Here is a 27,910-nt window from a genome sequence, read left to right on the forward strand (position 1 = left end):
ATACAGAGTTATGAATCTGAAATATGATTGGATGAGCTATGTTCAAATTCTAAATATAATGTGCCAAGTGTTCAATATCACCTGCTGTTTGGCAAATTAATTGCATTACTTGTCATGGAGTTTTTTATATTGAGATGATTATTAACAAATTAACTGAGGATTTTGGACCACGTTTTGTTGGGAGGGTTTGTAGATAATGCATTTCTATAGCTCAAGCTGTAGCATTGCACTAGCAATGCCAAGGCAATGGGTTCAGTTCCCAAGGAATGCATGAACTGATTGAATGCAATGTTAGTTGCTTTAGATAAATGCATCTGCCAAATGCTTAAATGTAAATGTATAAATAATAGTTCAAGGCACTACATTTTAAATGCTAAAAAGTCATTTTTTAAAGCATTTACATTAAAATATTTGACCCTGGACCACAAAACCTGTTTGTAGAAACAGCTAAAAATAGATTGTATGGGTCAAAATGATCTTTTATGCCACAAATCATAGGATATTAAGTAAAGATCATGTTACATTCAAGATATTTTGTAAATTTCTTACCATAAATATATGAAAACTTAATTTTTATTGGTATAATGCATGGTTAAGAATTTCAGTTGGACAACTTTAGAGGCGATTTTCTATCTAAATTTCTATTAGAGGCGTATCCCGGCCAAATATTGCCCTATCCTAACAAACCATACATCTGTGGAAAGCTTATTTATTCTTTCAGCTTTTAGATGATACATAAATGTATAAATCTCAATTTCAAAAAAATTACCCTTATGAATGAATTTGTGGTCCAGGGTCACATATGTGCTTTGTGAAATAAAAAAATGCATGCTATTAGTTAATGACAAAAAAAGTCTTTCTGCTTAGTTTTGCAGACCAGTCTATCCTGATTCATGAACAAATGAACCGATACTTTCAATGAATTGTTTATAAAGACTAGTAACTCATTTGAATCAGTTTGACAAATCCTTTACTGAATTGAATTGATTAAAGTGGTTAATGAATCAAATCTGACTCTTAATGAACTGTAGTTTTCAGTAATGTCCATATATCAAAATAAAGCAAGTTTTGTGTCTGTGTTTAAAATGTGTAAATAAAGACACATTTGCTAAAGTTTTTGGACATGTCATATACAGTATATAGTTGTTGTTGCCATTTTATTAAAGTGATTCCACTACAATTTGGAGTCAAAGCATGGGCTTATGGCTTACTGTTTTATTCTCAACAGAAGCCAGTCTTAATACATTTTGGATGTAAAAACAGACATCGTAAAAGACAAACATTTTACTCTTTCTCATAAAGGTTATTTAATTTTCAGAGTGATGGTTAATGCATCTGCGGTGGGTGGCTGCCATACAGTCCGTCCCATCAGCAATTATGGAGACAGATGCATGTCTTTCAGAAAGAAGGGGTAGAGTAAAAGAAACGCCAGAGATGCCCCGTTCTTCTTTATTATCCGTCTCTAAAGACGCGAAGGCACCGTGTCTGTCACGGGTCAGATGTCACCGCAGCTCTGTTTGCCGAACAAATGACTTAAGAAAAGCGCTTAGATTCCTTGTCCTTTATTCAAGCCTCTTTCAAATCCATCTCTTTTAGGAGCTCAAAGAGGGGAGGGGTAAAAAAGAGAGAAGGAGGGGCGGATGGCAAAGTCTGCAAATTAAAGTAAAAGGAAAAAGAAGCAAAAAGGAAGAAGTGCCCCTCGCGTCTGCTCTTCCAGCTTCGTGACCCCAGCTGATTTACGAACCCCTTTCCTTTAATGAAATTGTTTCTGTGACAGAGCCGGTAAAAGCTTGTAATGGATTGGCTGCTCTAATGTAATGAAATTACTCCCTTTCTGACTTCAAAAAAAAAAAGAGAGAGAAGAAGAAGAGGGAGGTGGATGAGTGGGCTGGGGGGGAGAAAATGCAATTAATATTTACAGAAAACTGACAGACGGGGTGGGCTGTGCACTATAGCCAACCTCCTGTTCTCCCTCTCTCTCTTACCTCTCTTTGCCCCCACACTCATCAGAGAGAGAGAGAGAGGACGAGATAGGAGGAGGTTATAGCCAGACAGGCCACTTTTAGCCAGCTGGTCCTTTATCCCGACTGCGGTGAGGAGAGAACAGTAGATATGAGATCTCCGTGTGTGTGTGAGTGTGTTAGTCTGTCTACCTCCCTCCCGCAGCCCCCACCTCTCCTCCTCCCTCCCTCCCTCCCTCCCTCCCCTCAGCCCCCACCCGCTCGTCTGCAGACCTGCCGCTGACTTCTGTCTCTCATCTGCAGGCAACTGGACAGCAACCACATCAGCTGCATCGAAGATGGAGCCTTCCGAGCCCTGCGCGATTTGGAGATACTGTAAGTCCCCCTCCCGCCTCCTCTGCGGGGTTCTCTCCTCTCTCTTCACCTCTGCTGTCCCTTCCTCTAACTCTGTCTGTGTGTTCCTTGATTACTCTTGAAGGGCAAACTGTGTTGCGTTACGGTTACAAACCTGTGGCGCATAGTCTGGTGTCACCCCGTCCGGGTCTGACACCGCGGCGCTTAGCATGCGATCGTCCGTGCAACAGCTAAAGTTGCTCGTTTGTCATCCTGTGCTGCATTGTTGCCGCTAGAAAAAGTGTCCTGACTTTTCCCGGGTGCACCTTGCTGTTAAAAGCGCTGCGTCTTCTGTTTAAAACGTTTGTAGAATCTCACTTCCTACTTTGAAAAGATGCTCAGATCTGTCTTTTGCTTCCTGCTGGGAAGTCTTCTCCTGCTCTCCAGATTCTTAATCGCACAACATGTTTAGTCAGAGTTCATAGTGAATGCTTTGATATGAGAGGAGAGATTTGATGTGCTTGTGAGTGAGATTTGTTTCCGTGGGCATCCCCTGGATTGTCCCGGAGAGGATGTGAGGCTGTGAGGCTGGAAGCAGGGGGGTCTAACCGCCGCATCTCCATCAAGCCAATTGGCAGGGCACTAAGTGCCAAACTCATCCTCCAAATGAGCACCGCTCACTGGGGACCCAGAGCCAAGCCACCCCCTCTATTAATTCCTGGCTCCATAGGACACAGCAGCATGGCATTACATCATTCTAAGGTAGAATCAAAGAAGCAAAAATAGAAGCGTATTTCATTTAGTGTCCTCCGTCTTCTCCTCGTGACCACAGCATAAAATGACCTTATAAAACAGGAGCTCGGGAGCAGGAAAGTGTGAGTAAGTCGGGAATCAATTTTCATTAATAATACAGAACCTCCCTAGATTCTGCCAAAGACCTTTGGGACCCCTGTGAGCCGAGGAGAGCAGCGGTACATGAATACACATCACTTTCCTGCTGATTGAGCCATCTCTCCACCCCTCTGGAGAGGCTGCAACACACAGGTCTGCAAATGACACTGTATCATGGCTAAATCACCCCATGTGCAGTAATCAAGCTTATCCTTACATCTTAAATCCATATTCTTCAGTAGCAGATTCAACATATGGCTGAATATTAAGGCTGTGAGCCAGCTTGGGAGGATATGACACGTCTAGGTAATTGATGGCGAAATTAAGGTTTAGGTGTAGCGATTTCGCCGCAGGTGTTAATGCTGCGAGTCTTGGTATGATTTCCAACACGAGTTAAATTACAGCCTAGACTAAGTTTTGTCTTAAGGCTGATCTTTCTGAATGGCAGATCCATCTCTTGGAGATGACTCAAAGTGATGGTGAAAGCGATCTTGTTCAGTTTTAAGGTTCATTTATGCTTTTAGAAATGTTTAGTGGTTGTAAACATCATTTCAACCATTTTCTTGTTTAAAACGGCTCTGGATTATAAGAATTCATTGCAAGCATGTGTATTTTTTCAGTGTATACTCTTAAAAATAAAGGTGATTCACGATGCCATAGAAGAACATTTTTGTCTAAATGGTTTCATGAAGAACCTTTAACATCTTTGTGGTGAAAGAAGGTTCTTCAGTTTATAAAAAGGTAAGGAAGAGAAGGTTCTTTAAAGAACCTTTGACTGAATGGCTCTTTGTGGAACCAAAATTGGTTCTTCTATGGCATCGCTGTGAAGAACCTTTTAAAGCACCTTTATTTTTAAGAGTGTAGATCATATAATTTGACATCTGGAGTTAAAAAAATGTGATGTTAATGTGTGTTTTTGCAATTCAGAGCACACTTGAGGTGTAATTTAGGGGTTGTGTTAAATGCATTGTTTGACAATAGAGTGTTAAGCATAACTCCAGAGGCCAAGTGTATCTTTTAATTTCAGTGATCATTAAAGGCCTATTAAAATAGATGGTGCACTGCGACATAATTGAGAGATTTGAGCACCCTCTCCCATCATGCACCGTTGGGTTTCGTGATCACTGTAAAATTTTGGTGATCACTATAAACAGCGACTAACGAAATTCCAAAGCAGGGAGCTATTTAAACACTTCCATCGGGTTTAGAGATCAGCGTGGAGATTAGACAGAGCAGTTCGTGGCTAACCCTCCTCCACAACTAAATGACTGCTAGTGATTTAACGCCTGCCAAACTACACAGAATTAATGATCGGCCCTTTCTGCTGATGAATTGTAATTTATATTTAACATAACTGCGCTAATGACTGAACTAATGACTTCAAAGCTATCTCGGACATTTTCTCACATAGGACGTGACTTGAATCCCAATGAGCTGAAGGAAGTGCGGTAGGCAGCACATTGATGTGTTCTCCATCTGCAGAGCACCTAAAAATGCCTAACATGGAGCACCCCCTTCAATTTATTAAATTGGGAACCGCTTGTGCTCGCTCTGATTTTTTTATTCTGATCACTTATTAAAATATACACCTAATCAGGCCCTTTTATCTTTCCATTCTCGCTTTAAATGTAGATGGACACCATGGAACTGTGCATTATAAGGTGGCCACCTTATCTTTATTATATTCATGAAATTCATGTTGGTGTTTGTAATAACTACGAACGTTGCTAGCGCTTCTCATTTCTAATTTCCAAAGACAAATCAAATCAAATTTCAAATATGAGGTTCCATATGGTGTAAAAAAAAACCTGAATATTTATGAACTGGTTATATGGTTTAAACTCAAATTTTATTTGATTAAGCAGGTTAAAAATGTAGATTGTTTTCCTTCCAATTAAGATGGAATGAAATTGCTGTGTAAAAATAATAAATAAAGAGGATGTTTAGAAGGCATGCTCTGAGCGTTAAACTATGACTTCTTACAGCAAAAAGAACAAAAATCTACAACAATATTTTAAAATATGTACATTCAGCATGAGATTGGCCAGTTATTCATTAAAAATTTCATAAAGCCAAAGAAAGCATGAAGACTGTCCATCTAGTCATGTATTCAAGCAGATTTATTTTTCAGCAGGGTTATGCTAAGCATATTTTGTTCTGATATATGTTCTTATTGTGTTAAGAACACAATGAGGAGATAATGAGAAAGTCTCAAGCAATCTGTTTCAAATTATGCTAAGCACAATATATATGCACTTTATGTTTGCTGCTGTCTTTGAGCACTTGGCTCTTTCAAAATGTGTTTTAATCATCCATCAGGGCTATTTTATAAATTGTGGTTTAAATGTGAGAAGGGAATTTTTAGTCTTGTGAAAAAGCGCATTTTGGAAATTCCCCATGTACCCCATTCGGCTTTGTCTATACACAGCACTCTTGCAACCACTGGAGCCTCTGCATATTTTATAACCACTTTTGTACAGAGAATTCTGGCTCTGAATCAAATGTCAAATCATGTGAAATTTTTTGCCCCGCTGTGTCATTTTTTATGAGCGGGAAAGTGCCGAGACATTTCTGTGCCATCTCTTGAAGGTGACTTTCCTCCCCACCATGCATTGATAAGAAGAGCCCAAATTTTCACATTACCACCGTCCTCTCCTCCTGCCAAATGCTGTCATTTGTCAATGTGTGCGCGGTACATTTTTCTCGACAGCTTGGCACAGCCCTCACTGGTCGAACTAAAGTGAGTTTAGCATGATAGCGTGGGCAGCGTGCCCCAAAGGGACATCTTTGCGGTTCACCAGGCCTTGTCAATATGCACCACTCCGTTCTATGGCCTCGCCAAAGGCTTCTCCTTTTGAATTCACAGATGTACTATGAACCGTGAGTGTTGCTTAATGAGGTTTTCAAAGTTCAAGGTTTTCAAAGTTTTATTTAAAAAGACTCATTTGTAGCACCATAGCATGCCATGAAATGTAACCATGGACCACAATTGTATGGGTCAAAATTGTTGGTTTTTCTTTTATGCCAAAAATCATTAGGGTATTAAGTAAAGATTATGTTCCATGAAGATATTTTATACATTTCCTACCATAAATATAGTAATATGCGTGGCTCAGAACTTAATTTGGACAACTTTAAAGACAATTTTTTACACTCTCAGATTCTAGATTTTCAAATAGTTGTGTATCAGCTTTCAGATGATGTATAAATCTGACTTTATGACTGGTTTTGTGGTCTAAGGTTACAAATACAAATCTTCAGAGTGTTTGCACTTTTTGTGTAAAGCATGAAGAGGCAGGATTATTAATCCTGGTTACAAAATGCCATGCCATCAGACTCAAGAATTTGGAAAAATGCTGAATGGAGAAGGCTATCACATTTCTGTGGTTACGCTGAAGTCCCGGGATTGTTTTAGGGAGGGCGTTTGATCGAAACCTAAATGTATTACGAATGAAATACAGTGTATTTCATTTGGAAGGTTTGAGAAATATAATTTTCTTCTTCTCGGGGCTTATGGTTTGGCAGTTTTCTACCTTCATAATGTCATTTTCTCAAAGCAAGACCTTTTGAATGTTCCTCTTGGCAACGATAACACTGAGCTTTGCTTCTTCTTGGCCCTTGCCGCCCCTTATCCTAATCATTTCTAACCCCCGTGCTCCCGTAAAAAACATTAGCTCTTTTCAGATTTAACAATTGTCCTCTAGACTGATAGCTAGGTGCCGGCTGTCCCGCTTTGGGAACTCGAGAGCACAGATTCCCTTGAATCAGATATTCCATGCATCTTTAATTTCTAACACGGGTTGGCCTCCCACCGGACAAATCAGTCTTACTTCTGCAAGCCCTGATTGAAAGGTTGTCTTTAGTCAATAGATGAGTCTTTATGTGACAGACAACAGGCAGGCGGAGGGAGAAAGGGCAAGCTGATGGCTAAATGAGAGGATGGATTAGGGGAGTGGAGGGGGAGAGAGCTGTCATTAGCTCACAAACAGCACTTTCAAGCACAGGAAATTGCCTTGCCACCAGACATGGCCCCATTGCGTTATCTTCGTGTGGTCTACGCCAGAGCTCGGGGAGATGGGGAGGGGGCGGGCTGGAAATCACGCGTTTCAGCAGTCGGACCCTTGCGCACAATTAATCATTCGCTCCTGGATGGCCAGGGAGAGGAGGGAGGCCGACGGAACAGCTTAGATTCAATCTGTCCTCATTTGCGCTATAATGGCCTCATCAATGGTGGTGGAAGCGTGTCTGTTTTCGGTGTAGTACCTGTTCTTTTTGCCTCTGCACCATCGAGGGATGGAGAGCTCTTTCTCTCCTTTCAGAGGAGATTTATGCAGCCATAAAGCTTTAGTTAGTTTCATTTTTTTAATAAGCCCTTACACTTGGACGCAAACCACATGGATGGGATTATGCACGGCAGATCATGTTATTTCTGTGTTTATCCTCACTTGGTTTATTTGAATTAGCGGAGAAACATCTGATTGCGGCTTTGTGCTGTAGCCGAACTTGCGATGCTAAGCAAAACAATGGCAAAGATTTCCATCCTGCTCACATGAATTCCATCACACTGCAACAAGTGGAGTCTGAGCGCTCATAATGAAATTGCTCTCCATCTGGAGGCACTTTACTCATTTGTTTTGACTCGAGGGCCCGACGCAGGGATGCCCTGTAAATGCTTGCTCGGATGGACGCTTGCATTGCAAACTCACCATTGTGCTGTAGTGGCAATAATAGTTTCCCATGGAACCATGACAACATCACAGACATGTTGGCTCGCTCGAGCTTGCAAGTCAATGGTCGTATGTTGACAAGCCCCTTTGCAAATGCAGAGACTAAGGCAAAAAATATATAGATATTTTAACGCAAGTCTTACCAAAGCGATTTGGAATAAGGGTCAGTTACCAAGACAGTTATACACTCACAGGAAGAGTATTGACTTTCCCCAAGCCTGTCATGTCAAATAACACATCTTTGCCTTCTGAGTTCTCAGTTGTGCAAGTCAGATGCCGGGAGCACTTCAGTTGTTTCCCTTCAGCCCCCTGCATCCACCAAAACAGCCTCTCTCTTATTTCGAAATGTCCTGGCTCTGAAAACGCGGCCGTCTTTTAGGAGTGAAGTATCCAGAGACCCTCTCCAAGTCCCTCTAATGAGGGCCTGAAGAAAGCCTAAGAGCACTCAAGACCCCACTGTCGAGCTTTTTGCGACTGTGGGAAAGCTTTCTTGACATAGCCGAGAAAAGAAAAGGAAAGTAAAAAGAAAACGTGCCCCTCTGAGGCGGTCTGAAGACTAAGCGTTGCGAGCAATTAACAACTGCCCGGTTTTGTTGACGCCTGCATCAATAGAGCTTTAAATAAAATCATAAAGTTACACAGTCAAGCCGTACTGCGTGGTGTTTGTCAGGATCCGGCATTGATTTCATTTCGTTTCGGCTCGGATGCACTTTCTCAGGAGACGCTGTGGATGCGGTCCTTCCCCCTGCAGCAGTTGATTTCGCTTAACACATTTTTGATTTATGGTCAACTGCGAGGCTACACAGGCGGAATGACTTAATATTGCCGCCGATGAAGACAAAGGAATTAAAGACTCAAGGTGATCTTCAATTATCACAAGTAGCTTTCGCAAGAGCCGCTCATGCTGCGCTGGTATTTGCTAAGATCCCACGCTGCAGCAGTGGGCGGCCCTCTGCACTGCAGAGGGCTGGATAAAGGGAAGACTGACAGTCTTGCGTAAGACGGCGTCTTCTCTTTAAGACCCTTGGTCTGGTGCTCAGTGTTTCTTGTAGCAAAGCTTAACCCATATTAACAGGTGCAGTTTATCCGGCGAGACACCAAAGGTCATCGCTCTCAGCATGAACATGTCAGGTTTAAGCCGACTTAACGTAACTGTGGCGCCCGGTCCGGCTCCAGCTTTTTCAAATTATGACTGCATGAATGAAATCTATATGAGATTTATTTTTACTCAGAGCTTCTAATCCTGGAAACCGGATGACTAAAATATGAATGAGCGAGAGAGCACTACCACAGCAAGCACAAGCTGTTCGCTGCTCTCTGTGGATCCTGTTCTCTCTTCAGTTCTCAGTCTTGTATGCATTTTTGTTCTCGTTCTTTCCTGCTTGCATCACCTAACTTTGGAGGATGCTCCCAAGGTTTCACCGATAGGAGATAGTCCTTCCTGAGCAAATTGCATTTCCCCTTGGTGATGGTTCGGTATTACAGGCTTTTACCAGGGCGTTCCTCCCTTAGGCTTGCCCAGAGCCTCTTCTATTTACATCTCTATAGAGCAGCAGAGAACAGCAATGAAACCTCTGAGCCGCAGCGGCCTTGACAAGAGGATCGCTTTCTGGTGCGGATTTGGTCAGCTCCTCGCGAGGGTGATTCCTTCACCCTGTGTGTAATTTGTGTGGAATTTTCTCTGTGTCTATGTGTAGAATAACAATAATTTTCCATTCCATTTACTTAGTTTTCTTCTTTCCCTCACTCATAATAAAGTGTTCCACCACAGACCCGAGCCAAAATCAATATTCGGATATCATTTAAAGTCCCGCAAGAATGTTATATTTTAGAGGGATTAGTTTTCCTCTGATTTGTGCAATTTTATAGTACCAAGAAATGGACTTGGGCTGGGAAATTTCCATCGGTCACAATTGTAAATCTGATCACTCCAATAGTGTAAATAGCTTGTTTGCGTTGAGACTGAATCAACCGGCCTTGAATAAAAAGCAAGACCAGCAGCTGTTCGTATCAGTCGGTAGGCTTTGAGATTAATACCAAAATCTATGGCACTGTTTGTCTTCCTGTAACTCAAACAGTACTGCATGACGCAAGGTCATGGGTTCAGTTCCCAATAAATAAATAAATGTAAATCATGGATGCACTGTACTCGAGGGACCACTGGAGGAAAACGGGTTGTTGTTAAACCTTTCATTAGAAGGAACACTCAGACCCCAAACCCAAGCTGTAAACTGAGTTGGCAAAGTCGGAGAGATTCAGCAGTTTTTCCTCACCAAGCAGGAACCATTAAAATCCCAAATTGAGAAATTCCAGACCTTTTTCCAAGAGGTGGAGGTACAGAAGGCAGTGTGCTTCCGTTCTGCAAATGTGTGTGATAGGTTCGGGGGTTATGGGGTGGGACGGATTGATTACAAGATTAGGTCAGCTAAGTAGCACTAATCAGAACTCTGGCTGGTATAACAGGAAGCAGAGAGCTCTGCCATCCATAATTACAAGTGTGCACATCATCGATGATATCATTTGTTTGCAGACCATAACAGGCACTACTCTTATTAAAAAAAGTTATGTTTTTTATTATCATCTCTAACATTTGTTCTCTCTTCTTTTCCTTCTAGCACTCTCAACAACAACAACATCACCCTCATCCCGCTGTCAAGCTTCAACCACATGCCCAAGCTGCGCACGCTGTAAGTACTGAGGAGTTTCTTGTCCACTATACAATCAAACATTCATATATCTACATTTAGTGACGTTAATACTAAATCTTCACTCTTTTCGAGAGGATTTGCAGCCTGGCTAGAGCCCCCTTCCAAGCTCTGTGGTGACGCCATGCCAGTTACAAGAGCTGTGGTCTGTTTGTGCAGCAGACATTGTCTTAGTTGAAGATGTTGAGATGGTTTACTTACACAGATGCGCTGTCAGACCCAAACCACAATTGATATAAATAATTACACAGTCCCCAAACATCATCCGAATCGTTCCAATCTGTGGCTGACCTGCGATATTAACAGGACTCAGAGATGTTTTTGTTATTATTCGAGTGTGGTCGTTCTTTGGCTCTAATAGACGGATAAATAAAGAAATATGTCAAGAGTAAGCGCTAGTTTGATTTTGGGGCTTCTGGGAATGTGACTCTCCATCTGAAACACAAGACTTTAGGGTTATTGTGACCCTGGTGCACATGTTCGGAGCTTCCTCCTTCAATCAGTCATTTCTTTTTCCATCTATCTCTCCTCCTCTTTCCGTCACGGCGCTCTCCCAGGAGCCCGCGCTCGGAGTCATCCACGGCTCGAGCTCCACAGCCGAGCAGTCTGGCCTCCCTCCCATCAGTCAGCCCATCAGACAGGCCAGCCCCCTCATGCGGGATTGAATTTGCTGATGCTCGGATGGCCAGGCGCGTTGCTCCCTGGGCAGTATTGAATTATCCACAGCGAGGCTTTGGTTGCTACCCAGTTCCTTTGGATTGAATTTTCTGTCTCTAATATCCCTGATATATCTGTATTGAATTTGTCGCTCGTAAAAACAACTTATTAAATCAAATGTTTAGAGATGCTGGTAATCCATTTAGTAGGATGGTGGTTCGGCTCCAGGTTCCTGATGAAATAGTCCAGTTGGCCTCACCTTTCCCCCCACCTCTTCTGCCCTTCTACAGACGTACTATCTTTGTGCATTCAATTAGATCAAATGATATCACCCCATGACGCTTGCCATTCAATAACTCAGACAAATGAAAAGCACTCCCACCGTTAGACAAGTAGTCATTTTCTGTGTATCTCGGTCGATAGGGTGTGTGCGCACGTGGCGCTGCCCATTGTGCCCGTCCTCGGCTCATCCCATGCGCACCTGATGCAGCCGAGGCTTCTTCTCCCCATGTCATCCATCTTTGTAATCCCACTCATCTGTAATTAATCCGCAAAGACAGGGGGCCAGCTACTGGATTTGTAATGGGAAAAGCTCTATTAAAACCGTCGCCCCCTGCTGAAATTGTCAATGGCCGGTTTTGTCCGCCTAACTGGATTCGGCCTGTTATTTCATTTACAGACAGGTATAGCTGCGCCTTTTGATTCGCTGACACCACTTTTTTCTTTGAACTGTGTCTCTCGTACCCTTCGTGTAATGGCCCTTGAGAGATTTATATTAAGGGTGTTATTGGGAATTGTGCCATTTTGTTGAAGACCTTGATGAAATGAGGATGCACGCTCTGGGGATTTACTGTGGAGATGCTACTATCATCCATACAATACACTGGTGTTGTCACTAATTCAGATGTGTTATTCCGGCTCTGCATTACCGAAGCTTTATAGAGATTCTCCCTATGAATATTTACTTGATCTCGCCAGCGATTTCCTCCCTCCTTTGCATTTAAATGCCATATGACAGATGGAATGTGACATAGAGTGTGTGGTAAACATTGCTTCTCTGATTTTGCTTTCAAAGAGCTCTGTTTCCCGACATTTCTCAGGGATCATCCACTCCAGCATTCATGCTAGACGCACAATCCTCCTCTGACCTTTATCCGATACTGTCTCACTATCTGTCCCTCATTATTCTCTCTCTCTCTTTCTCTCTCTCCAGTCGCCTGCACTCCAACAACCTGCACTGCGACTGCCACCTGTCCTGGCTCTCCGATTGGCTGCGGCAGAGGAGAGGGTTGGCCCCGTTCACACAGTGCATGGCCCCCGCCCATATGAGAGGTCTTAATGTCCCTGATGTTCAAAAGAGAGAATTTGTCTGCACAGGTATGGCACAGTGTTCACTTTCCATGTCAGAATGGTCTTTCTCCTGTCTATTAACAAAACGAGTAAAATTATATAATTATATGGATATTATTATAAAGTACATTTAGCATATTTTGCGAGAAAATTAAGCTTTTATTTATTTCTTTATGTATTTATTTGCATTTGATATTTAATTAAGTAGAACTGGTATATTTGTAGCAACTGCCAACAAAACATTGTATGAGTCAAAATTATCGATTTTTCTTTTATGCCAAAAATTGTTGGCATTAAAGAAAAATATTAAGTAGAGCTCATGTTCCATTCATGTATTTTGTAAATTTCCTACTGTCAAAACTTAATTTTTGATTAGTAGCATGCATTGCTAAGAACTTCCTTTGGACATCTTTAAAGGTGATTTACTTATTATTTAGATTTTTTTGAACCCTCAGATTCTAGATTGTCAAATAGTTGTATCTCAGCCAAATATTGTCCTATCCCATTAATCAATGGAAGGCTTATTTATTCAGCTTTCAGATGATGTATAAATCTAAATTTCGAAAAAACTGACCCTTATGACTGGTTTTGTGGTCCAGGGTCACATTTATTCGTTCATTCTTTCTTTTTTCCCCTAACATTACAGTATTGAAAAAAATGTTAGTTTTTAAATATACAGTCAAATCAAAAATTCAGACAGCAGACATAATTTTTGAATATTTTTATTTATTTACTAGTGGGTGCAGGACACTCCAGTTCATTTATGTAAGTGAGAATAGCAAAGTAAAGTAAACTGTGACATATTATACCCAAAAATTCTTCATACAAAATATTCAAAATATTCTTAATTTTTCTTTAATTGCTAATGCCACCGTTTTACACCACAGACAACAAGACAAAATTATGCATTGCTTGGTAATTGGTCAACAAAGTATTGATAGTTGTGTAAATATTGTCATACTAACAGTTGTCTGAATTTTTGGTTGATTGTAATCCATTACATACCTTTTTATCAAAGTTATCTGACATTATCAAGATGAATTAGTTCTGACACAGAGTTCTTGTCAAATTGTATTACCGTTTTCTAAACAATATCAAATAAACCGTGATATAGTGTGAGAAATGTTGAAGCTGTGTGTGTCATGAGAATATTTCACAGTGAAAAAATCTTAAAGCTCTATACATAATTTTCTCTATTAAAATATATGTTTTTTGTTTTTTTTTACCCATCTATGCCCTGCTTGTCTTTTTTCAAATTAGCAATTAATTAATTTGCAGATGTTGGCCATTACAAGTAAACACAGAGGGCCTTTTCATTGTGTTGTTTTATAAAGCCCTCCATACATTCTGTTTCTTAATGGACCTTTGGGTTTCATTGGTGAAAAAGTTCACGTTCAGCTCTTGTTAATTAAGCCCCTTTTCCTCCCCCTCTGATTAATCAACTGATGAATATACTCCAACACAAACACAAAACACGCTGCAAGAAAAAGCGTTTCTTAATTAAGCTGCAAAGCTAGACAATAAAACAACAGGGAGTCTGTTCTTGCTGATTATGTACTGTATTAAAAGCTATTTTCTCCCGTCTTCAGTCGCTCTGTTATTAACTAATATTAATTTTCACACTTCTGAATGGAAGTTACATGACAGTTACAACTACTATCAGAAGGAATGTTATCCATTCACATTCATATTTTTCTCTATTTGCTTTCTTTCTTGCTTTTCTTGATCGTTTTTTTTTTCCATCTTTTCCTCCTCCCCAGGTCCTGTTCAGACGGAGCCAAGGTCATGCGCTCCCCAGGCGGCCATCTGCCCTGCCGCCTGCACCTGCAACAGCAACATCATCGACTGCCGTAAAAAAGGCCTGACGGAGATTCCTGCCAACCTGCCTGAAGGAATCGTGGAAATGTATGGATTCCGCTCCTCAAATTCATTTCCCTTCTCTGTTTGTGTAAAATCTGCCTGTGTGATAAGCGCTTTCCACTGATATTGTCAGCCTTCTTCCACCTGTCATGTAACAAAGGCCATTAGCAGTGCGGTGTAGCAGCCTCATTAGCGAGTGCGTTAACGGTGTGCCGCAGTTGCAGATAGATCTTGCTCAGTGCCGCTGGAGGTCTACCATCCTGTCTGCGCGGTTTAGGTAATTAGACAACCAGTCAAGGATCAAAATTATAGGTTATAGTGAGCCCCGTCTAATGTCCAGGAAAGCCGATGTTTTATCAGGAGATTCAAGCAGGACTGCTTAAGTTGTCTGTGATATGATGTGAAATGGTTGACCTTGTAATTACTATGTATATGTGACCCTGGACCACAAAACCAGTCATAAGTCACATGGGTATATTTGTAACAATGGCCAACAATAGTCAAAATTATCAATTTTTCTTTGCCAAAAATCATTAGGATATTAAGTAAAGATCATGTTCCATGAAGATATTTTGTAAATTTACTACCATAAATATATCAAAACTTAATTTTTGATTAATATTATGCATTGCTAAGGACTTTATTTTGACAACTTTAAACCCTCAGATTTCAAATTTTCAAATAAGTGCATCTCGCCCAAATATTGTCCTATACGTAAGTACGTTACCAAATACCAAAATTGTAGTAGTTGATTTGGTAACACTTTACAATAAGGTTAATTAGTTAACATTAGTTAACCACATTAGTTACCATGAACTAATAATGAGCTGCACTTATCCAGCATTTATTAATCTTTGTTAATGTTAATTTCAACATTTACTAATACATTATTAAAATCTTGTTAACATTAGTTAATGCAGTGTGAACTAACATGAACAAACAATGAACAACTGTATTTTCGTTAACTAACGTTAATGAAGATTAGTAAATACAGTAACAAATGTATTGCTCATGGTTAGTTCATGTTAGTTAGTACATTAACTAATGTTTAACTAATGAACCTTATTGTAAAGTGTTACCGTTGATTTCATCACAGCTGTTCCAAGTTACTATCACATTGAGTTCCCTTTGCGCATCAGCAGACAAAAACACACCAAAATTATGTCAAAATGCCCATTTTCGGTGAGTAACCTCGTAAACAACATCTTAATTGAGTTAAAAAAGAGAAAGACCGAATATGTGTCAGATCTGTGTCGTGTGCATCAGGTTTTAAAGAGACAGTGCTGCTTTTAAAGCAAACAGAACAGAAGACAAAGTTATTTATTCAACTGATAGTTTATGCATATACAGTTTATAGTTTATGTGAAGATTGTTTTGAGTTCACTTAAATGAAAAGTTTATATATTTTTCAAAGCCATTTAAAGGTAAAAAATAATGGCTTTAAATTTTACTGTAATGTTGAATGGCTATAATTAATAGCTAAAAATGAGGGATCTTTATGTTGTTTTATACATTAATTTGGTGATTATGACAATATATCTGACCCTGGACCACAAAACCAGTCATAAGGGTCAATGTTTTGAAATTGAGATTTATACATCAGATAAATAAATGAATAAATAAATAAGCTTTCCACTGATGTATAGTTTATTAGGATCGGACAATATTTGACCGAGAAACAACTATTTGCAAATCTGGAATCTGAGGGTGCAAAAAAATCTAAATATCGAGAAAATCGCCTTTAAAGTTTTCCAAATGAAGTTCTTAGCAATGCATATTACTAATCAAAAATTTACAAAATATCTTCATGGAACATGATCTTTACTTAATATCCTAATGCTTTTTGGCATTAAAGAAAAAAAATGGTCATTTTGACACATACATTGTAATGTACTAATATATACCCATGCTACTTAAGACTGGTTTTGTGGTTCAGGGTCACATATTATATTAATATGCGATTAATCGTGATTAATTTGAGAGAAATGTCAATTGACATTGATTGACAGCACTAGTTAATAGTGTTGTTTGATTAATATTAACAACATACTGTAATAGACAGCAGAGATCTATTAGGTTGCGTTTACACTGTGTATTAAACATTAACCCTGTTTTACATTACATTTACGATTATACTTCACAAAGACCTAGAATGGAGCCTGTTCTCAATACTGCCAATACTGTAGAAAGTCAAGTTATCATTCCCTTTCTTTTATTTTACTGCCAGAACTTTTGAAATCCCAAACGTTTATACTTATACAGTCTCAAAAGAAAACGTCACTTTTGTGATTGGCCATTTTAAACTCATTTTGGCAGATATTCTCTAAAGCCTTACATGTAGTTGTCTTTGGATGTTTTTTGTCATCTGTGGCTTCTTTGTCCAATTTGGTTGTGCTTTTTATGAGCAAGCCACAGTTTTTAAAGCAACCATTAGATTAATGTCATTGTCAATTTTTCTGCCTATTAACTTTTTTATATGACCTTTGCTTCTTTGTGCCGGCTATGTTAGCTTGCGTAATACTAATGTTAGCATATTAACTTGAGCATTCATGTTAAAAAGCAATCAAATTAATGTAATTCATACAGCGCCGTCACATAAAACATCTGACCTTGTTGTTGTTCCAGCCACTTCTGTATTCGGTGTCCTTCAAATGCAAGAGAACGTCCAAAAGAGGTTTTGCGGTATCCTCCAATAAACAAGGACGTTTTGGTTGCGCATGGTAAATTTGCAAGGCCAACATTTCCATTGTGCGCATAGGCCGCGACGTCGTGTTTAATGATCATATAGCAGTGCGGGCGGTGCGCTCGCACACATGCATACTGTTACAAAGAAAACACTTGAGCTTTTCAATGTGTTTTGGCCGTCTTGCCTCGGGCTGATTGAACGTTCTCATGCTTTGGAGAACGTCCATATCGTCTTGGTCAGGGTATTCGGTATCCATATTGATTCAGAGATCCTAGTTTGCACTAAAGGACAGGTAGGTAATTGCCCTGATATGTGCTGTTCCTCGCCGTTGTTGTTATGTCAATAGTATATGACCTTTGCATAATAAATGGATATGCAGGCTAGGACACATTAGCCCAACCGAGCCCATGGCCAAAAACAAATTGGGCTAATGAAATGATGTATAACCTGGAGCATGCAGAGAGCTGTGCTTATTTCTCAGGGACTTGTTTTCCGTGCCCTCTTATCCCAGTGAGCCAAAACACAAATTGAACACTCAATGTACAGGCTGCCGGAAAGCATTAGATGGCTTTCTCTGTAGACCTCCTGAAGGAGCGTTAAGCACCAGCCAGACTCTCAAAACCAAAGGTTCTTCAATGAATGACTCCTTTAAGCTCTTTAGATTCGACAAAGCACCCTTGTTTTATTAAGAACATTTTATTCACTCATGTTTTCTTGTTCTATTATATAAAAATAGTGAAGAAATGAAATCATTCCAAATGAAAGGGTAAAAAATGTATTAGGTTGTTCAGATCAGCATGATAGCACAGTACAAGTATCTAGATGGTTACATAAAGGGATTAAACTCAAAATCAGGCTTTTTGGTTTTAATTGAAACGTTTAGTTTTAAGAGTGGGCCCGTACAACACACCTACACATGCTTTTAGACTTTTTAAAAGGAAATTACCAGCAGATCCTCTGTTGTGAGTGGAATAAATGTGATATGGTGCGTGTACATTTGCGAAACACCTACAGGAATATTACATTGTTTTCTTTTCTCTGCTGTGCCATATTTGCTTCGTAATTTTATTATATACAATTACTAGCGTAATGGAAAATGCAGTGTTGTGTAACAAAACATATCCATCTGTTCCCATGTAGCCGTCTGGAGCAGAACATGATCAAGAGCATCCCAGCAGGAGCGTTTTCCACGTACAAGAAACTAAAGAGAATGTAAGAACCTCCTCACACCACAATCTGATCCTGAAAAAACATACAGTATCATACTTTCTGCATAAATATTAAGAAGTACAACTGTTGTCAACATTGTAGTAATCAAACATTTCTTGAGCTGCAAATCAGCGTATCAGAATGATTTCTGAAGGCTCATGTGACACTGAATAGAGTAATGATGTTAAAAATTCAGCTTTGCATAACAGAAATAAATTACATCTCAAATATATTAAGATAAATAACAGGTATTTTAAATTGGAAAAATATTTAACAATTTTACTATTATTTTTATTTATATAAATACAGTCTTGGTGAGCATAAAAGACTTCTTTTTAAAATCTTACTGGTCTAAAACTTTTAAACAATGTTGTACATCCAAAAAACACTTTCAAATCAGCAAAACATTTCTATTTGGACACTTCTAGAAATATACACACTTGCTTTTTTACTTTTTCAACCTATGTATGAACTCTGTACCTGCTACAAGTGATCTCCTGTCAACCATTCTGAAAAAATTGTAGAAGGGTTCATAGCACGCTCAGCAGTTTCTAGAGGCATGTCACCTAGCACAAGAAAATCTATATTTTAGACACAAATTCAGATATTTAATAAGAACTCCTCACCTCTGCTTTGGCAGTGATGCCTTGACATGAAGAGCTCAGTGTTTTGAAGAACATGCTCAAGCAAATCTGAGCTTCCTGAGAGAAACACACCTTAGAAGTAAAAAAAAAAAAAATTGTGTACAGTTTTTCACAACCGCTTCTTGCTGAATCATTGAGTTTATTTTCATCCCAGCAACCCAAAATATAACTTGCATTGACTTTAAAGAAAAAAAAGCGTAATGAGTGATAGCTTAATGTGAGAAGAAGTTAATGGTTTTCAATTTAAAATTTTAAGTGAACAATCTCTTTAAAAGATTAGATGCTAATGATGATCACCAGCCAGTTTCTTATGTTCGTTCTCCTCAGTATCGAGTTTGTTGGGTATTTATGGAGTATCGACGTCCTGTCGGACAAATGTGCAAACCATCCCTTTGTTGGTCTAACACTGGCTGTATTATCTTTATTTATGTCATTACAGAGACCTGAGCAAGAACCAGATATCCGAGATTGCGGAGGATGCGTTTAGTGGCCTGCGCTCGCTCACTTCACTGTAAGTGTTTTGAATGACACAAGCATATCAAAATTCATACACCTGAGCTGCATAGCAATACATTTACAAAGATAATAGGCGTGCGTAAATGTAAACAGTCAGGTGAAAGGACAGGTGTCGAATAAATCAGTTGACAGGAGGCTGACAGAACGGAGACGAGACAGCCTACTGTCTGCCTGCGTGTGTGTATTTCACTCTGTGTGCGTGTGTGTGTGTGTGTTTGCTGACATCTGCAGCAGCGTGAACACAAGGGAGGACTTTCATTTAAATCACCTCAACAAGTCAGAGAGAGACAGAAGACTCAGCGTGCGCATATTAATTTGGTCAGATCTATCTCCCTGCGTCCGGCCCACACAGCTGTACACGAGACAGAGCTCATTTACACATGCCGCGTGATTAAAGAGACGCTGAGGGGTGGAAGATGGGCTGCAGTCTCTCAGGGAATAGGAATAAAGCAAAGAGGACGCACAAGATGACAAACACAACCACACGTTTGCTTGGAAATTAGAGTGTGTTGGAGGAATAGTTCAGCCAGAAGTGAACGTCGCTCAGAACTCATATGAACTCATTCTTTCTTCTGTGAACACAGAACGCAATTATTATGGGGGACTTCAAAAGGACACAAAACACCATAAATTGTCATAAAATAGTCATGCATTGTATTGCATGTCTTCTGAAGCTATACGATAGCTTTGTGTGAGGGACAGACTGAAATTTAAGTCATTACTCAATGAAAACGCTGAGGTCAGCTCTAACTCTTGTACAAAACCAGTCATAAGGTATATTTATCAACGTTTATCAAAGCTGAGTTTTATCATTTATCTGACAGCTGAATAAATACGCTGTGCATTGATGTATGGTTTGTTAGGATAGGACAATATTTGAAAATCTGGAATCTGAGGGTGCAAAAAATCGAAATATTGAGAAAATCGCCTTTAAAGTTGTCCAAATGAAGTTCGTTGCAATGCATATTACTAATCAAAAATTAAGTTTTGATATACTTATGGTAGGAAATTTACTAAATATCTTCATGGCGCATTTACAAAAAAAATGATAATTTTGATTAATTTGCAACTTATATACCCATGTGACTGACTTACGACTGGTTTTGGGGTCCAGGGTCACATTTAATAATTAAATAATTTTTTTAAATCTGAATGATTCTCTGATTTAACTTACTTATACAATATCTTATCAGTAGCTTTTCTGACAAATTTCAGTGTGTTTCTTATATACAGCTATATCATATCATATGACTTCAGAAGACTAGGTTTATGTGCCATTTTCATGATTCTTTCATGATTTTGCCTGCTTTTTTGAAAAACATCAAAGCCCCTCTAAGAAAGATACAGTACATGCACGCTTAATGTGTTCAACATGGGCTAGACATATTGAGACATTGTGGGTTTATTCGTTGTTCTCTGTTTACATTGTATCTGTCTGTATCTACAGGGTCCTGTATGGAAATAAAATCGCAGAGATCCCAAAGGGACTGTTTGATGGCCTGGTCTCTCTGCAACTGCTGTGAGTGCTGCATTTATGACTCAATAACCTTCAATGTCAAGAAGATAATGACTTCCGTGTGGTCGAATATACAGTGGGGTCCAGGTTTCACCACTAGTGCTTATGTTTTTTACACTACCACTCAAAGAAATTAATAGTTTATTTAGCAGGGATGCATTAAATTAATCAAAAATGAAAGTGAAGACATTTATAATGTTACAAAAGATTTATATTTCAAATAAATGCTGTTTGGAATCCTGAAAAATGTAACCGTTTCCACCAAAAAAAAAAGAAGAAAGAAGCAGAACTGTTCTCAACACTGATAATAATTAGAAGCCAGCTTATTAGAATGATTTCTGAAGGAACATGTGACACTGAAATGACATTTTAATTAATTATTAAAATAAAAACGTATCAATTGACATTTTAATAATATTTCACAACATTACTATTTTATTGTATTTTTAATCAAATAAATGCAGCCTTGGTGAGCTGAAGAGACTTTCAATAACATTTTTTAAAAATTTATGTAGTATTTTTATCATAAAGAATTTGACTGAAAAAAATCTGTATTTGATATTTTATGTATTCGAAAAAGGTCACACTTCATTTCAATATCTTATTTTCACTGTTAGCTAATTATCGACTGACTTTTCCCTTCAATAAACTCCTAATTTGCTGCTTATTAATAGTTAGTAAGGTAGTTGTTAAGTTTGGATATAAAGTAGGAGGGGATCTAAAATGTGGTCATGCAGAATAAGGCATTAATATGTCCTTTATAAGTACTAATAAACAGTCAATATGCTAGTAATATGCATGCTAGATAATAGTGAGAATTAAAAATTATTTATATATTTATTTATTGTTTTACCTGAAAACTTTTCATTTTTAATTATTATTATGTATACAGTATCTCCCAAAAGTGAGCACACCACTCACATTTCAGCAACCATATTCTCAAGGGATAATACTATAGAAATTAAACTTGGATATACTTTAGGGTAGTCAATGTGCAGCTTGTATAGCAGCATAGATTTACTGTCCTCTGAAAATAACTCAGCATACAGCCATTATTGTCAAAATAGCTGGCAACAAAAGTGAGAACACCCTAAGTGAACTTGTCCAAAGTGTCAATATTTTGTGTTAGCACCATTGTTATCTGGCACTGCCTTAATCATCCTGGGCATGGAATTGACCAGAGCTGCACAGGTTGTTGCTGGGATGATGGGATCCTCTTCCACTCCTCTATAATGACATGGTGCTTTTCCACCTTACGCTTGAGGATGCCCCACAGGTGCTTAATAGGGTTCAGGTCTGGGGACATGCAAGGCCACCCCATCACCTTCAGCTTCCTCAGCAAGGCAGTTGTCTTGGTGCTGTGTTTGGGATTGTTATCATGTTGGAAAACTGCCGTTTGGCCTAGTTTCTGGAGGGAAGGCATCATGTTCTGCTTCAGAATGTACAGTACATAATGGAATCCATGTTTCCCTCGAAGAACTGCAGCTCCCCAGTACCAGCAGCACTCATGCAGCCCCAGACCAGGATGCTACCACCAACATGCTTGACTGTAGGCAAGACACAATTTTCTTGGTACTTCTTACCAGGGCATCACCACACATGCTGGACACCATCTGAGCCAAACAAGTTTGTCTTATAGTCTCATCAGACTACAGGACATGATTCCAGTGATTCATGCTCTTGGTTGTCTTCAGCCAACTGTTTGTGGGCTTTCTTGTGAGCCAGCTTTAGATGAGGCTTCCTTCTGGGATGACACCTATGCAAACCAACTTTCTGCAGTGTGCAGCGTGTGGTCTGAGCACTGACAAGCTGACCTTCTTCTTCTGCAACCTTTAAAGCAATGCTGGCAGCACTCATGCGTTTTGCTGTTTTTTGAAGCCAGGTTCTGCACCTGACGCACAGAACGAGTGCTCAACTTCGTTGATCGACACTGGCAAGGCCTGTTCCGAATGGAACTCATCTGTTCCGAATGGACCTCTGTAGTGTAACTCAGTTTCAGGGTGTTACTGAACCACTAATAGCTTTGGCCATCTTTGTGGAGAACAACAATACTAATTATCAAATCCTCAGAGTTCTTTGCCATGAGATGCCATGTTGAACATCCAGTGGTCAGTATGAGAGAATTGTAAGTTAAACAACATACTGCTGTTATTACTTAGGGTGTGCTTACTTTTGTTGCCAGATATTTTGACAATAATGGCTGTATGTTGAGTTATTTTCAGAAGACAGTAAATCTATACTGCTATACAAGCTGCACATTGACTACTCTAAAATATATCCCAGTTTTATTTCTATAGTATTGTTCCTTGAGAAGATATACTAAAATGGTTGCTGAAATGTGAGGGGTGTACTCACTTTTGTGAGATACTGTATGTGTGTGCCTCACTGAGAAAGAATGTGTTTAGTGTTTACTTTGTTGGATAATAGGAGGTAAAACATGTCTTCCTTTTCCCTCACGAAAGAAAGAAAAGCACTTAAAGACGTGAGGTGAGCATGTAGTGTTTTGGCTAAAAGGAGCATGAAGTTTTATTCTCGTTTCCTCTGGGGGAACACTCTCGACATCATTAGCATGTAAATTGGTCTTGATTGCTAAACATGTCCCTCACACCTACTTATATTTGTGTAGACATGGAAACATTGCTCAGACATAATTTCTGCATTTAATGGTCCAAATTGAGGTGAATCTGTTGGCTCTAATGGGCCTGTTTCAGCTTATTCTAATGATTTGGGGAAAATTCTGATGGCTTCCGCTTTTCTTAACGTACACGCTGCTGCCGCGGGCACAAAAATAAGCTCACATCACCTGTTATTATGCCTCTAAAACGCCATAGATTTTCTAGAGTGGCCCGGCCCATGTTTTCACTGTCAACTGCCATAATGACACAAATTATCTGTGTTTTCAGCAATTAGAGTTCTTCATCCTTAATGGATTTTCTTAATAAGACCCTTTCAAAGGTACACCTCAGGGCATTCCAGCAATTTCGCAAAGCTATTTTGGCGTTCCTGTGTTTCTTTCTGTTGTGTATGGTTTTATTCACTCTTTTTTCCTTTGTTTTTATTATTTTTTCCTTCTTTTTTGAGATACTCAAACCTAATTAGTTCACCCTGTGAGTAGACTAACGATGCATGCGTTTGCTCCAAGACAAAACCTCATTACAATGGCTTTCAGTAATTAAGCACATGACTGCGTTAGTCAATTGTCAGGCGGCCTGAACGGGAGAGACGCGACGGCGGCTGGAAGTCAGGGAGGAGTGCGTGACATGACAGGAGTGATGGGTGCAACTCAGCAGCTGAATACTCCAGCAGTTCATCGACAACACACTCACTGCGGTTTTGTTAAAATTAGTGGTCTGTGAACCGAGTAAATTACATCTATGGATCTGAATATGCTTCTGATACTTACATCAAGTCACAGAGCTTTGAGCTCTTTGTGGATCTCACACTGTGAATTTTATCCTGGTTGTGGCACAGTGAAATCTACACACAGATACAGCGCTGATTACCGAATTTACTGCAACCATCACGCTCTCCACTACAGGCTTTAAAGCAAAACATAAAATCATTCAGAAAGAGCAGCACTTTCCGCTCAGTCTGGCAAATTGAAAATAAAAAGTCCTTATTGTCTCTTAAGTCTTTCGCAAAATACCCATAGGAAACATGCACTTGGACCCATTGCACCACTTTTATATCACAGCCATCTGTAATACGATAAATAATCACCAATCATCAAGAACAGCACATGACAAAATGGCAAATTTACAACAATTAAACCACTTGCATTGTTTTGTTTTGCTTTACTTAGCTTGTTTTTTGTTTGGTTTAGTTCTATATCACTTTGCTTTGCTGGTTTTTGTTTTGTTTTGTTTTTTGTTATGCTTTGCTTTTTTGTTTTGTTTTGCTTCTCTTTACTTTGCTTGTTTTATTTGGTTTTGTTTCACTTTGCTGGTTTTGTTTTGCTTTGCTTTTTTGTTTTGTTTTTAGTTTTTTTCTTATTTTTTGTTTTGTTTTGCTTCTCTTCACTTTGGTTTTGTTTTTATTCACTTTGCTTTGTTCATTTTTAATATGTTTTATTTACTTTGTTTTTTGTTTTGTTTTGCTTTTTTCTTATTTTTAGTTTTTTTTTGCTTCTTTTCACTTTGCTTTGCTTGTTTTATTTTGTTTTGTTACTCTATGCTTTTTGACTTTGTTTTGCTTTGATTGGTTTGCTTTGCTTAACTTTGCTTGTTTTTTGTTTTGTTGTTTTATTTTACTTTGCTTTGTTTCGCTTTGCTTTGCTGGTTTTGTTTTTTCTCTGCTTATTTTTTTGTTGAGTTTTATTTAACTTTTTTCTTATTTTTTGTTTTGTTTTTTGCTTCTCTTGACTTTGCCCTGCTTGTTTTATTTTGTTTTGTTTTGTTTCACTTTGTTTACTTTGTTTTGCTATGTTTGGTTTATTTCGCTTTGCTTTACTTTGCTTGTTTTTTGTATTGTTTTGTTTTGTTGTTTTGTTTTATTTCACTTTGCTTTGTTTGCTTTGCTTTGCTGGTTTTGTTTTGTTTTGTTTTACTTTTCTTTGTTTCGCTTTGCTTTGCTGATTTTGTTTTGTTTTGTTTCGCTTTGATTTGCTTGTTTTTTTATTTGGTTTTGCTTTGTTTTGTATTGTTTCGATTTGCTTGTTTTTTTGGTTTGTTGTTTAGCTTTTTGTTGTCTTCTTTCCTATGTCTTTTTGTTCTTCAATTTCAATTGATTTATGTGTTTTAGTTAATGTAGTTTTCATTTTAGGAATATGTAATTTTGACAATGTCAATATTTATTTAACAATATTTTGAGAGATTTTGTCACTTAGACATTATGTGCTCTGCATTATAAATCAATTGTGACCCTGGACCACAAAACCAGTCTTAAGTCGCTGGGGTTTATTTGTAGCAATAGCCAAAAATACATTGCATGGGTCAAAATGTTTGATTTTTCTTTTATGCCAAAAATCATTAAGAAATTAAGTAAAGTTCATGTTCCATGAAGATTTTTTGTAAAATTCCTACTGTAAACATATCAAAATGTAATTTTTGATTTGTAATATGCATTGTTAAGAACTTAATTTGGACAACTTTAAAGGTGATTTTCTCAGTCTTTTTTATTTTTTTGCACCCTCAGATTTCTGATTTCAAATAGATGTATCTCAGTCAAATATTGTCCTATCCTAACAAACCATACATCAATAGAAAGCTTATTTATTGAGCTTTCATATGATGTATAAATCTCAGTTTTGTCAAATTTAACCTTATGACTGGTTTTGTGGTGCAGGGTCACAATTAGTTAGAAAGTGCCTATTATAAGCATAGATAAAACAAATCAGTTTTTAGTTTTGTTTGTTTGTTTGTTTGTCTACTGCGTTTATACTCATGAGAAAAACTTCTGTTTATGCTGCCAGACTGCTGAACGCCAACAAGATCAATTGTCTCCGAGTGAACACTTTCAAAGACCTCCAGAACCTCAACCTGCTGTCCCTCTACGACAACAAGCTTCAGACCATCAGCAAAGGCCTGTTCACCCCTCTGCGTGCAATCAAAACACTGTGAGTAACACACACACAGATAAACACTCCGTCCTTCACACCCACACTCGCTCCAAGAGACTCCAGTCTCTAAGCAACTGTTGAGCAGGACTGCCTTCACCCCGCAATTAATTAGCTGCAAGTAGACGGCAAAACAACAACAACATTAACAGCAGTGAGATAAATGTGAACTAAACAATTGAAAACCTTACACTGAAAAAGAAAACACTTCATGTTTATGAATCATATTGCTATCACAGGATATTACTGTTTGATTATACAAACTCCCTTGACTCTAATTAAGCGTTTTGATTTATCATTATGTCCGCCCTCCGCAGACACCTCGCTCAGAATCCCTTCATGTGTGACTGTCATCTGAAGTGGCTGGCCGACTACCTGTTTGACAATCCAATTGAGACCAGCGGAGCTCGATGCAGCCACCCGCGCCGCCTCGCTAACAAACGCATCAGCCAGGTCAAGGGCAAGAAATTCCGCTGCACAGGTAGAGCTACACACATGCACACAGAGGAATTTATACCTGTTTACTTTGTATTTCGAGTTCATTGCAACAATATACTACAGAATGTAGATACCACTTAACATTCAAAAGGCTTCCCTAATTGGTCCATTTAGAGTATTTATTCACACTAAGATGCACAAATGGGTCATTTGGAAATTAAAATGTTATGATATTGAAACATGATCGCCCACTTTGGTAGCTGGCTGCTCATTTCAGATGTGAAAACATTATCAAAATACAGTAATGTTCAAAAGTTTTAGATTTAGGTTTTTTAAATGTTTTTAAAAAGTCCACTTTAGACATTCTAATAACTATAGAGCAATTATAACTTTGTATTTGGGATGCACGTGCATCACGGTTGCAGAAAACCCAGGAGAGATGGCCTTTATGGCTAGATAATTACCTGGATATGGTACAAAATAGTTGGATTTAAAAAGATTATAGATTATATTGATTAAATGTCAGTTTCAGCATGCATTCTCTGCATACAGATCTGGCCATTAAAAATGCGTCTATTTTCACGCGGCAGCCTGCAATTCGGCACGCGTGGGCACGCGTCCTGCCGCAGCGGCTTTTTTAGATTTTTTTACAACGTTGTTGCACTTCATATAATATCCACCAGGTGGCGCAAGGAACAACATTCTGTAGCCAAACACCATGGCCAGCTCTAGGGGGCGTTGGTCACAAATACCAGTACAATAGTTCAATGATTCCTCTTTCCTGAAATTATGGTTCAAACCAATAGCAAAAAGATAGCCTATTCATAAGCAGGTGCAGTTGTATTGTTATTTTGTTTTATTTC

General features: G+C 38.8%; 1 protein-coding gene across 1 annotated transcript in view; it reads left to right on the plus strand.

The window, feature by feature from the left end:
- Positions 1-27,910, plus strand: part of slit3 (slit homolog 3 (Drosophila)) — a 219,498-nt gene that overhangs the window by 123,323 nt on the left and 68,265 nt on the right. Inside the window, exons 6-14 of the mRNA XM_073820423.1 lie at positions 2,265-2,336; positions 10,528-10,599; positions 12,488-12,651; positions 14,385-14,529; positions 18,311-18,382; positions 19,463-19,534; positions 20,987-21,058; positions 26,466-26,609; positions 26,927-27,090. Coding sequence (XP_073676524.1) covers positions 2,265-2,336; positions 10,528-10,599; positions 12,488-12,651; positions 14,385-14,529; positions 18,311-18,382; positions 19,463-19,534; positions 20,987-21,058; positions 26,466-26,609; positions 26,927-27,090 — 977 coding nt within the window. The remainder of the gene's footprint in view (positions 1-2,264; positions 2,337-10,527; positions 10,600-12,487; positions 12,652-14,384; positions 14,530-18,310; positions 18,383-19,462; positions 19,535-20,986; positions 21,059-26,465; positions 26,610-26,926; positions 27,091-27,910) is intronic.

This window comes from Garra rufa, chromosome 16 (genome assembly GCF_049309525.1).
Source record: "Garra rufa chromosome 16, GarRuf1.0, whole genome shotgun sequence".
Classification (NCBI taxonomy): domain Eukaryota; kingdom Metazoa; phylum Chordata; class Actinopteri; order Cypriniformes; family Cyprinidae; genus Garra; species Garra rufa.